This window comes from Cibotium barometz, chromosome 5 (genome assembly GCF_041138505.1).
Source record: "Cibotium barometz isolate CiBa-2024 chromosome 5, ASM4113850v1, whole genome shotgun sequence".
NCBI classification, from domain to species: Eukaryota; Viridiplantae; Streptophyta; class Polypodiopsida; order Cyatheales; family Cibotiaceae; genus Cibotium; species Cibotium barometz.
In genome coordinates this window covers 28,998,586-29,011,881 of record NC_141050.1, presented here as the reverse complement: position 1 = coordinate 29,011,881, position 13,296 = coordinate 28,998,586, and the positions used below count along the sequence as shown (strand labels likewise).

The window sequence follows — 13,296 nt, the reverse complement described above, 5'->3', positions numbered from 1 at the left end:
CTTGGTTCAGGTCTCTTGGTTCAGGTGGATGACTTTCACATCCTTGTTTTGTAGATTATATACTAGGTCTATTGCCTCATGGTAGCACTCATCGAAGATGTAGTGCCTAGATCTATAGAGATGGTCGTGTAGCCTCTTGCTCTTAAGATCCATTGTATGAGCGATAGATCATCTAGTCTTTTATAGGTATTGCATGTCATATGGAGATACTTGGTTCTAGCAATATAGTCCTGCATTTTTTTTCCCTCCTTCTTCTTGAGGTTATACATATGTATGATGGGGCTCCATCTGACTCCTATCGGTGAGAATATGAAAGTGTGTCTCAGGAACTCATAGTTGGCTTTTAAAAGTGGGTTTAGTGACCTAAACCACTGGCCTTGTTTGCCTTTAGACTTTTCCTTTAAGGAAAAGTCTGAATCAGAAGATCTTGGTGGTAACATCAATCCATCCCATGGCCTCACAAATTTGATCAAACTTCTCTAGGTACTAAATTGGATCTCCAATTACATCAAATTTGATCATCATACTTGAGATGTGGATTGGCTTTGTTTTTCCCAACTCTAGGCCTCTAGGTATTATGTTTGTAGTAACTCCCCTTCTTCGGATGTAATTCCAAGCATGTCTTTTTCATATTCATGTGGCAGTGGAACGTAAGTAGGTGGGTGCATGAAACCCTTTGTTTCAGGGTACGGGGTTTCCCTATGCGGTTTCGGTGGTGCTTATCCTTCTCCAACTTGGCCTTGAGTCTGCAAGCTCACTATGTTGGCTGAGGACATGTTTCTCGTCCAAATGTAGAAGAACTAGGACTTGGTTCTGTGTGGTGAAGGCACTTCTATAATGGGCTCTTGTGGAGAGCGAGACTCCTACTTGCACTTCTATAGGGGGCTCCTATGGAGAGCAGGACTCCTACTTACATTGTGTATGCTTACATGTACTATGGGAATATTTTTCCCTAGTGGTACAACAAAAGAGACGTATCCATTGCATTGGTCTACTTGGGATAAACCTAGCTTAGGATTGACACCAGATGTTTAAAATATTGTGGGCATGGACATGGTTTGACTACTTCTTATGGGAGCCAACTTCTTGTCCTACTGCCACTCCTTCACTGGAGCTATGCCCAAAAATAGGGTAGTTGAATGCTTTCTTCAAAAAATTTAAGGTGTTGTTCACAAAGCCAGTTGGTGAATTCCTTTGGAGGGGTGTCACTCATAAATATGTAGCACGTGGGTTCAACAAAAGGGATTTTTAAAATCCCTTTTTTACACATTTTTTACATATAGAAGGGTACCATTTAAAGGGGGTATTCATAGGTTGAATAGAAAAAGTGTATGTTTTATTCATGAAAAAATCACAGATAAGGGATTTTTAAAACAATCCTTAAATGCACGTGATACAAAGGGTTTACTTATAGTGAACCCCCGAGGTGAATTCGGAGTTCGGAGGCCTATTTGGCTCTTCTTTCCAAGGTTCAACTATTTCTTTACTCACGTTTGTGTTTCGTTAGCTCATTTCCTCCCAAAGCTCCTCACTGGAGTTGGATCCAAAGGAGTCTAGCCTTCTTAACTAGGGAGAACTCTACTGAGTACTAGTCATTTACTAAGATCGAAGGCTTGGTGGGTTTAAGGAAGTGTGGTTTGATGTGCTACAGTTGACTGTATTGTTACGTTTCTAGCAATTAGTCTAGATGGGGTTCACATTAAAGGTCCATGGTGTCTCTGGTGTAGGTTTGAGAATGGTTTCAGACAAGAAAAATAGATATTTAAGTTGATTTATGTAAGCTAGTTTTATTTTCTACTAGGCTTACTTGTTCAAGCTCATGTCTCCATGTTCACACCTCTAGACTCACGTCTCTAGGCTCGCATATGTAGGCTCATGTCTACAGGATCATACGTATGGACTCACGTATCCAGGTTCACGTCTCTAAGATCACATCCCTAGGCTCGCATATGTAGGCTCATGTCTACAGGATCATACGTATGGACTCACGTATCCAGGTTCACGTCTCTAAGATCACATCCCTAGGCTCACATGTCCAGGTTCATGTATGTAGGTTTATGCCTCTAGACTCACATATGTAGCCTCTTGCCATTTTTGTATAAACTCGGCTCTCACGTATTTCCCTTGTATGAAATGAGTGTCTTGGGGCATGGAAATCTAGAAGCTAAGCCTATGACAAGGTTAGTGTGTAATTATGGATAGTAAGTATAGTTAATTTTTTGATAATTACGAAGGACAAGAATTTTCCTTAAAATTTGTAGCTGGTATGAATTGTATGGCAAGAAAAATCTTCCAAGGGCATGGTAGGTGTATTTGTACGAGTCTTAATGGCAGTATTAATTATAGTAGGTATATCTACCTCCAAACTCACGTCTCTAGGCTCACTTACGTACGTTCACATGTTAAGGCTCATAGCTCACGTGTCCAAGGACACGGGTAGTAATAATTAGTCTGCATTATATTAGGGGTACCTATCTCCAAACTCATGTCTCTAAGTTCACATGTTAAGGCTCATGGCTTATGGCTCAACTCACGTGTCCAAGCTCGCATGTCTAAACTCACGCCTTTTGTGTGGAACTATGGGCTCACATCCCCTATTGAGAGTTGGTTCGGCCTAGTTTTTAAAAGTTTTTGGATTTGATGGAGTGTGATTTAGTTAATGGTTGTGATACAGCTAATAAAGTATTTTTTAGTTATGAAATGCATGAATAAATATTTATAAACCACTCTAATTCACCCTTATGGAGCTCAATGCTCATGTTTTTTGGAGTGGATTCCACTCCTAATCACAATTGCTAAGCTAATTCTTGGATCGAAGCAATGAAACCGAAGCGTCTTGGGCTCCAATTTCATGTAAATCACCAAAAAACTAGGGTTTTCCCCTACCAATAGATAGAAATAGAATGCCCTAATGCAAAATAATCTTCAAATCAAAATCAAAGCCACAAACATACATATCCAATGGCTCCAAAATCGTATGTTTTTTGAAGTGTGACATCTTAATCAACATCATGCAATATTAGGTAGTCTCAATAGCTTGGAATGTAACAAAAAATTGAGCTAAGTTCTAGGCTAGTCCTCGGCACCAAATATGTTCAAGTCAAGATCTTACCTTAGCCTTGCTGAAGCATGTGTTGTTGGGTTTTGTCTCCGAGGTGCAAATGTAACTTTCCATTGTTGGTGTGCTAGCTCATCCCTATCGTCCTCACACTCTGTGCTAGCTCGTTCCTATCGTCACATCCTCACACTCTGCTGTCACATCAGAATGCTCCTTGGCCAAAGGGGTGAAAGGAGAACTCTCAATGCCTCCATGGAGGCAAGAAGAGATCCGGCTTCGCGGTGGTTCTCTCTCACGAAAGGTGAGGGAAGAAGAAGAAGCTAATGCAAGATGAAACCCTAGAATCAAATCTATCTAGTATGCATCTATCAACAAGCATGCAAGCAAGCAAAAAGAGGGAACAAGGAAAGCTCACAAGAAAACTATTGCAAGGGAATGGTTATGTCTTGCTTATTATCAAAAATGACTTATATTCAAGTGATTAGTATTTACACTAGGCCGACCAAACTTAAAAATGGTCCAGCCTCTATTACTAGTCTTAAGCAACTATGTACACTAAGTATGTAGGCTTTTCCTATTTGACATTAAGCATAGGTTAAGGCCGCTTTATATGTTCCAGTGCCATCTTACAAAACTTAAGTGCCCGTTTGAGTGGGTAAGATGGAAAAGGGCCTTATGGTAGGTCCAGTAGGTGGAAACCATGTTAACCAACGGAGTGGTTAACAATGCCCTTTGTCTTGAAAAATGTGCTGAGATTATTAAATTACCTTCCTAATTTAAACTGCTAATTTTTATTGCAAAAGGATGGTGGCTCTTACACCTCAAATGAACAATTAATTTGTCACTTGATAAACTAACCTAGGACCAAATAGAGCATGTGCTGCACTAAAAACCAAGCAAAATACTCTCCTAGACTTGATGAAAGCACTCGGGGATTTCTCATGTGCACCGCGAGAGAGAGAGAGAGAGAGAGAGAGAGAGAGAGAGAGAGAGAGAGAGAGAGAGGGGGGGAGGGAGGGAGGGAGGAAGGGAGAGAGAGAGAGGCTTTTTATACTTGAAAATGACGACTGCACTCTTCACATACACCAATAGTCTCTTCTCAAGTTGGTAGCCCCCACCATATCGCATGCAACTAAACCTTAGGCTTTCATGCATCTACCCATTTTCTCATGCACTAAACTACTCTACATGCATCCACGCATACATCTAGATAACTCCCACATTCACGCACGGCCAGAGTTTTCTATTAGTTCACTATGCTTATCTCCACGTTAATTACTGTTTTCCTTCCAAAATTAACCCTAAAGTATTTATACTCACCTTTCAACCTATTAATCTTTAACCTATTCACCCTTGAATTTAATTAAATGTGCACTCTTTTCACATCCTTTGTCAAGGCTAATAAACTCATAATCCCTTGTATATTTTTATGAATATTTTTTATTATTTAATTTTCTTAAAATAACTATTTTATTTTGTTTGAAAAAAATCCAATATTATTTTTAATATTTTCTATCTCTATTTTAACCCCAATGTATAGGGCCTGCACATAAGATGACAGTTTGATTATTAATTTTGAATTTTATTTTTTAAAATTTCTCAATCTTTCACATTTCCCATTAAAAATGCTCATCTTATCAAATTCTTATAGGCTCTCATAGAAATATACATCCATAATTTTATTTCTCAGCTACATTGGGATAAGGAAAGAGAAATCTTACACTTTTCTCCCTTTCCTAAATCCAAGTTCATGACTTTAGCCACTGATGCATGCATAATATCAACATCAAGTTGTGGAAAAAACAACTAGCATAGATCGTGAGTACATCCATCATCAAATAAGTCATGTGAACCAAACAGTACTCCCGTGTTAAAAGTATTAAAACGACAGTTTCCATATTTAGCATTTAATGAATAAACACTCCATTGGGTGATGAACCACATGATAAAAATGTGGCACCACATTCCGTTCTTGAACATGGGAAACATTTAAGGGCAATGCAACAAGAAAGGGTACCTCTACATACTGTAGAGGAAATAAGTGGATTACCTAGCCGATCCAAACTGTACCAAATGTGCATGGTTCTATGGTTGCATCGCTTGTTGAACTGCTTTGCCGCCACCACCACCACCACCTCCAACAAAAGAATTATTGTTAAAAGGACAATTGTAGGCAAAATAGCAAAGTCTATGGCACTTTAAACACTCCCCTTTATGGACCAAAGGGGTCATAGAACCAAGATCTAATCAAGGGTTGTTTCCAAGAGGCCTCAATTAGGTTGCTCAAAAATAGAGACCTCCTTGCGAGGTCTCTGGGTCCAGTGGTTTTTGTTTGCCCATGGATGAGTTGGATTTGAGCTAGAGGAGGAGTGCTGGAGAACGCAAGCTCAAATGGATATGGATAACACCGCACATTGGGTCATGGTAGGTGCGGCATCACATGGGCACTGCCAAGGAGGAGTTATGAGAAGGTGTCAATTGGTGTGAGTAAGTGTGTGTGCATGTAAGAACAATAATGATCACCACATGACCATCGAAAGGGGACATTAGTGTACCTCATGAGTGTGAGCTATCTTTATGGAATAAGGTTAGTATGTGAGGTGAAGAAGAGGTAGAGAAGTAAGCGCCTACTAAGGAGCTGATTGAAAGTGTGATTAGCAACTAATGAAGACATAATGGAGTGATTAGTGAGTGATTACACGTACCTAAGAAACCCATTCGGACCTAAAAACTTTCGACTATCATGTATGTGTGATGGCTAGGAGGGTCCAAATACCACTACACATTTACACTTCCTCAAATGTTGATGTTTATCCAAAGGTAGAGCATTGCCTGATTGATAAACATGAATAACCTTAGTTCTCGTGTTTTCTCTCTCTCTCTCTCTCTCTCTCTCTCTCTCTCTCTCTCTCATACACACATAAATGGGACCCAATACCAACAATCTCCAGACATGACTTTGAAATCCTTTTATACATTTGTGTTATAGCTAATATACCTACATGTATGTAAAAGTTGACGATTATATGGTCATGTGTGTGTGTGTGTGTGTGTGTGTGTGTGAATACATGTAAAATAACTCTTTTAGCCATTCTATGGCATCTGCATAGTTTTTTATGCAATGTTTTTAATTTTATCATCTTTACATGATGCAACTAGGTTTTAATATTTTCTATCATGTTATATCTAAAGTAGATAAGGGCTTTCTCTTCATTGAATAGAGAATGGAAGTCATTATAGCATTTGTGAATGTAGGAGGAGCAATTTAAATAGTTCAGAAGCTTAACATCAAGGGGATGCATTCAAAAACCTACATGCATCTTTGAAAGCTATAGCATGATGAATTCAAAAATCCGTGGTGATTCTAATTCTAATACAGTTGCCTTTGGTAAAGTGGGCCCTACCAGTTAGAGAACATGTCACATGTTTTAATACTAGAAACCTACATTTATATGAAGAGTGTTCGTGGGGATGTATCCTAGTCATGAAGAAATTCATTTCACTTGTTACCCTCTACTGCACCACCCAAGCTTGCCTCTTCCATCCCTCCCACCCTCCTCAGTTCTGCACATTTAAACGGTCAACCTTTCAGCTTCTCAACCAAACTCGAGAGCTGTAACCACAAGCAATTGTAGAAGTGGCTGGATCTCTCATGAATAATTAATATACATCAATTTTTACCCTCAACCAACGCTAGACAACTGCTTGACAATTATAATACATTTGAATGACAGATTCCTGCATCACTGTAAAGATGCAAATAAAAGTATACAGCTTTTCTTAGCAGGCAGTCCAAAGGTTTTACAGATTAGCGTAGCCAACGATAAGCTTGTGAGATGCAATAAAGTGTACCTGTAACTCAGTCATAGATATGCAAGCTTGTAGCCAACATCATGCTTCTGGCCTCATAATGTGAGTTAAATGTTCACTATTATGGCACAACACAGAAGCATGTATGATCACGTTAATCATCAACTATTAGTTTGTGTTACAAATCTTGACTTTGCAGGAAATCAAATGGACAACATATTCAAATTCATCATGCAGCTCTGAGTTTGCATCTATTTGCAAGGGATAGTCATACAATCCCTCACTTTTTTGTAGACATGAAAAGTGTGGGAGGTCTGGAGCTCAATCCTACCCATAACAACAAACCACAGTCCCACCATGCACCCAACTGTCTTGTGATTGAAACCCACCATAACACTCATTCCATTCTCATATGGTCTACGGGAAGCACATGCATCAAATTTTACATCTAAGCTCTGTACAAAAGCCATGGCATTTCAAAATAATAACTTAAGAACAAACTGTTGTGCTCAAAGGCACCAAACGAGCCGAAAGTATCAAAACTACTGATAGTTGAGATGAATGTGAATAAGTACATGCCTTTTGCATGTCTATGCTGGAATCAGATTAGCCCTCAAACGTAATACAAACTATTTCCAGAGATTTAAGTGCCACAAATGCAGACAGTTTCGTGTCTGCATACTGTAAGGGTGGTTTTCAGATCTACGGGCTGCTCAGTACTTCAGACAGGCTAGCAAATTGCAATGTGTCTGGGCTACACAACAATTCATGTGCAAGGTCCCATTACGCCATGGCTGATGCTCGTATTTGCTACTTTGGAGAGGAACTTCCACCTGGTGCTGTGTTAGTGCCAAACCCTATGTGAGTATCCCCTTCTCCTCCCCTTGTCATCATATCATCAAGTGATCGCCTTTTTGTAATAGATTCCTGCCCATTTCCAGTACTTGAAACACAAACAGGGGTGGCCCTCTTGACACCTCGACCAACTACGCCCAGATGTGTCACTGCAGCAGCAGATGCTGACATAGATGGAGCATCGAAACCACCATTTGAAGGCTCTGCGTGTGATGTGTTTCCACCGTTGGTTTCTTGGGAAGCCAACTGTGCTGTTACACTAAAAACCTGTTTGATGCTATTCACAGCCCCTGGGTTAGTCTCTTTTAAGGAGTCCAGAAGAGAGGGGCCTGAAGCCATCGCTCCAAGCTCCACAACCTGTACACAAAGCATCCAATTAAGTGAAAAGCACAAACGAGATTAACAATTAACATATCAATACAAAATTTCAAGTAGCATGGCAGATGCAAGTGTTTTAAGATGGAAAATAGGCCCCACCTTGTCTCTTAAATCTTCAAGTAGTTGCTCAATCTCCTTGATTTCATCCTCTTGCTTTCCACACAAGGTGTTCTGAGTTGCTACAGCTGCATTTGGTTCCAATGGAGGCTGCTCTTCTCCAGACAACTGTATGCTATCCTTGTGTGTGTCACTATACATTACTGATTTACCCTTGGAGTCTGCAGTCCCCTTAGCAACTGCCACTTCACTTCTCAGACGCTTCAGACGAGCCTCGCACACAGAGACAGCTTGCTCACAATACCTAAGTGCTTCTTTTGGTTTGTAGCCAAGTTGTTGAGCCAAGCTAAGTTTGAAGCATCTGCAAAGGTGTCAAGGACGTAGGTGCTGCATAGTGAACTCAAAATGGTCATTAAAAAACATGGAGACTTTTACATATAACTAAATAAATAAAAACACACAAATGTACATACATATTCATACAAATGCATGCACACCTTGACAACTAAAAGTGAAGTTACGATTTCCTCAAAATTCAAGAAAAACCTCAAGAAAAGGATACAGTTCTGCAATTCCACGGTTGTCAGGTTCAACAAGCCCTTCCATGATTTCCAATGCCCTAGTGTAGTCCCGAAAGCACATATCAAAGTCCTCTGCATACCACCAATGTTTATAGAAACCAAGCTTTGCGTCTACCACATGCATGCAAGGAATGTTATTTTCCAAAATAAAGGCAGTTTCTTAGATGGTAGCACAAGCCTTTCCTCTCACAACTACATATTGAAGCTTTGACAAAAGCACCTATATCGATACATCCTGCTAGCACACAGCCAACTCAGCTTAAAGATCCACTTAAAGCACAAATCTTCTGATGTGGGAGGCAAGACCTAACTGTGAAAATGTGGACTGCAGATACAGCATGTGCAAGTAAAATAGCGTTTAACATGATCTATAAGCCATGCATTTGGCAGTACAGGAGTGGGTATCAACATTACCTACCTCTTTCAAGACTGACATCTGCCAACGCAGTGATGGTATCAACTTCCTCAATAGAATGGGACTGCTGCTTTTCATAAATGACCCTGGCAATATCTAGCATTTTCCATGCCATGTCTAAGTCGGACTCCTCTTCTTCCTCCAGATCTTCTTCCTCCTCCTGTTCACCGTCTGTTTCTTCACCTGCTTCAGAAGAGAGACGATGATATAAAGATAGATCTAAAGCATTGAATCAACCTTAAAGAAAATTGGGCTGCACCCACTTGTCGCCATCACAACTTGAATTCTGTGCCTACTGATGTGTTTCTTTGCCTGAAAGAAACTGTACAGAATGCTGATCTGACTCTCATGACAGTCACAGGTTTGTGCAGAATGCTGATGTGTCCTTGCCTCCTCACGACTGTGATGTGCCATTCCCTAAACTTCAAAGAAGCATCCAAGAAAGGACTACATCATTAAGAAAGAGGGTAACAAACCTGTCTCCCTTGCCTCATTAGAAGACGGTTCAGTATCTTCCTTTACTTCACCCAATGGTTCTGACTCACTCTGTGCTTTGTAAAGCAGAGCACAACCATACTTGTAGTATGTGAATGCACATTCAATTGCCAATTCCCCATAATGTTGAGCCCTGGAGCATCCAAAAACAAAACCCAGATGTAATTCCAGATGGTCCCAAGAAAATTTTAGAGTCAGCTAGTGAGCTAAATACGGGGTTTTCAAATTTTCAATCTTGCTTGTATTTTTTTTATTTTTTGGTTGTGCCTTCTCTAAATACAGTAGCAAATAATCTTCAGCATTTCTCCTTAGAGCTACTATGCATTGGAAGATGCTGATAGACAAAGGTGATTGCAAATGGTGAAAAAACCGTGTAGAAGCCTCTCAATGGCACTCAGACTGTCATAGCCCCCTGTTCCACAAAGGATGTATCCTTTCCTGGTTGAATGGGCCTCTTTCATTCAAAGGAGTTTCTCCATCATCTCAGCACATGCTTCTGCAACTGTTGAGTTGTCATGTCATTCAGTAAAATTTATCCGCCCCATCCTGCCCGCCCCAGGGCAATGCTGCCGAGGTTTATAAAGCACCAGGGAATAGCGTCTCCAGCATTCTCTTCTCTTTCTTGAAAGTTCTAAGGCAATCTTTAGAAACCTGGTAGGCTCATAGGATCGTGAACTCTGATGTATATGTATGCGTGTGTTATGTCATCACCAAAGTGGCATAAAAGCAATGCAGAGACTGAGAAAGGACTGAAGAAAGAAATTTGCAAACGCAAATAAAATTTTGAAACGCAAAATTCTGCGATGCGAACAGAGCCGGAGACGTGATAGAAATGCGTGTTTGTATGATAACCTGATTTCCAAGGCGCGGCTGAGAAGCTCGGTAGCTTGCTCGTAGTCTTCGGAGTGGAGGGCATCGCGGCCCTCATCAAAGAGACGTTGCGCATCGTCTAGGGTTCCGAAAACGGAAGATTCATTTCCGGCAGCATCTGCAGGCTCCGGCGATGCGCGGGCCGGTTCTTTCTCTGCTTCCGGTGACAAGCGGGCCCGCTCTTTCTCGGCTTCCGGCAAAGGAGCGTCAACAGAGGATGCTTCGGCAGCGACGACTGGAGCTCGGACAGGCTCCTCCGACGTAGGACTAGTTTCCTCACCCGAGGGCATGGCGATGGTGCAGTACAGGCTTAGAGCTCAGGATTACAGTAAGGCGACAGACACAAGGCTAGAATTAGGGTTTAAGGGACAGCTTAGGGTTGAGAGAGACCCTCCAGGAACTAAGGAAGAAACTTTAGGGTTAAGGTTCCGGACAAGATCTCGCAGACACGCAATGGAGGTTGGTTATGTCCTCTCGACTGATGTTAGGGTCTGAGTGAGACGCGCGGGAAATGTTTCACACGGGCCCTTCTCCTCCTGTTTTTACTCTGCCCAAAATAAAAGGGCCGATAAGGAAACACCTAATGAAACACACAATAATAAGGAAACGCCCTGCTATAAGGGACTGTGGAGCAGAATAGATAAGTGGGTATTTACTAGTATAGGTTTAAGGGGGTCATCGGGAGACTCATTGGTGGGGAAGCTGACTGAACCAAGAGGGGTCAATTGATGTGGTGTGCAACCTAGTTAGATATACTTGTTTATGGGAGATTTGGGCCTCTAGAAACTGTCTAGCATTTCAAAAGGGATTAAGGCAGGGATTAGATGCTGTAGAATTGATGTATAGGTTTGTGCATCAATGCTGGTCTGTATATTATGTGAATAAGATGAACGACAATACATTTGTAGAGTTGATGCAGGCTTTACAAGCTGGAATAGGATGAGCCACTCACATGATGATGGGATGGCTGGGTAACCTAACCATTTAATGGCATGTGGTAGGTGTATACAAGGAAAGACTTGAAGAAGTTAGTGCCTGATAGGAGCCAAAGTTTGGGCCTAAAACACAAAGGTGGTATCTGAAGGAGAAGCAACTGATAGAGAACCGAAGTAGGCCTGATGTGAAGATATGGACCAAGAAAGAGTCTATGGAGGAGCAGACTCCCAAGGGGGTGTACTACTGAGTCTTTATTGGTGACTAGCTTACAGCTGGGTTACCACATCAGTTGGGAGCACTCATCTTTTGTGTGGGAGGATGAGAGGTGGGATCAAATTTGTTGTCTACTTAGTAGTGAAGAGTTGTACTAGGAGATATGATGAGTTATGAGTTGACTTTTGTAAAAGGAGGATTGTTGTATATGGAGGTATACCAAACAACGAGTGAGTGGGAACGAGCGAATCCAGTCAATACAATCCCGAAAAGAAAAGACAATGCCATCTACAATGTCTATTGGAACGAGCAATTCATGCATGAGATCACGTCACTTTGGCACAAAAAATGTTGAGGTGTCATTTACTTAATTAGAGCAACATTCCATTCATAGAAGGCACAAGGAGCCACAAACCAACTGCGATAATGAAAACATAGCTACTACCTAATCACTTATGCTCCATTGGACTACACCGAGTCGCACTCATCATCGCTTGTGCTCCACACTGGGCTGGTCTCACATAACTTGTGCATGAGGCTCCTTCTGTCTCTCCAATACCTGACCCTTCTCTAGATCTATCCATTGTGGAGACTTTTCCAATTCCCACTTTGAGCATTCATGCATAGGTGGAGGAAAACATACTAGTGGCCTCATTGGTAATCACCAGCCACCATTGCTTTGCTGTCTACTGGAATAGTGGGTATTTGACCCTTTTCTCTCAAATGAACAAAAAACCTGCATATATATACAAGGCATACCCATTGCACCAATTTTTGGTAATGAATGTAGTTAACCAAGAAGATGATAAGATTCTATGCTTCACTTTCCGAAACAAATTTCCACACAATTTGTTACCTATAGACCACTCTTTGAGCTTACAACTTGCTAGTAGAATGAAATAGAGCAACAACTTACATTATAGACTAGCTTTCCAAGATATCTTATCATTATCATCATTACCAATATCATAATCATTATCATAATTTGAAAACCCTATGATCACGATCACGATCATTATCATTATCATCATTACCAATATCATAATCATTATTATTCTAGTGCCATAACCTTTCAAGAAGTAGGCTTAGGTCACTGCATATGGAGGGATGGATGCCCTTAGCATTGTGGTGATAGCCATATGCCTGCAACCTCCCTTGGCCCATTTTTTTTTTACAACATATGCCGTTGCGACCACCCTTTGCCCATTTTTTGACAGCATATGGCTATCACAACCAACATGGTGGTCAACGTGATGGAGAGGGGGGGCATTCCCCAAGCCAAGGGAAATGCCCCCCCCCCCCCCCCTCTCATGATGATCATTTCCTCACAAAAAAAAGGGCCAAGGGAGGCCGTGTTGGTGCTCCCTTGGCCCACTTTCTTTTGTGAGGAAATGGCTATTACAACCCGCTTGCGTGGTCCTTTTTTTTAAACAACATATGGCAATCACAACCAACATGGTGGTCATGTGGCACGACCTCCCTTGGCCCATTTGTTTTGTGAGGAAATGGCTATCACAACCATAATGGAGGTCACCATGATAGCCATTTGCTTTAAAAAAAGAGCCGAGTGTGGCCTCCCTTGGCCCTTTTTTTTGTGTGAGGAAATGGCTATCACAACCACAATGGAG

General features: G+C 41.2%; 1 protein-coding gene across 2 annotated transcripts; it reads right to left on the bottom strand.

The window, feature by feature from the left end:
- Window positions 1-7,317: 7,317 nt before the first annotated feature.
- Window positions 7,318-11,089, bottom strand: LOC147638324 (uncharacterized). 2 transcript variants are annotated; one of them, XM_086798251.1, is made up of 6 exons: window positions 10,502-11,089; window positions 9,631-9,782; window positions 9,158-9,337; window positions 8,721-8,850; window positions 8,201-8,519; window positions 7,318-8,080 (listed from the first exon to the last, which is right to left on the bottom strand). In XM_086798251.1, the coding sequence occupies exons 1-6, from the start codon at window positions 10,807-10,809 to the stop codon at window positions 7,679-7,681; spliced, it is 1,491 nt and encodes a 496-aa protein (XP_086654377.1). In that variant the 5' UTR covers window positions 10,810-11,089; the 3' UTR covers window positions 7,318-7,678. The 2 variants fall into 2 exon arrangements, with proteins under 2 accessions (XP_086654377.1, XP_086654378.1); XM_086798252.1 differs by having other exon boundaries at window positions 8,721-8,811.
- Window positions 11,090-13,296: the final 2,207 nt, after the last annotated feature.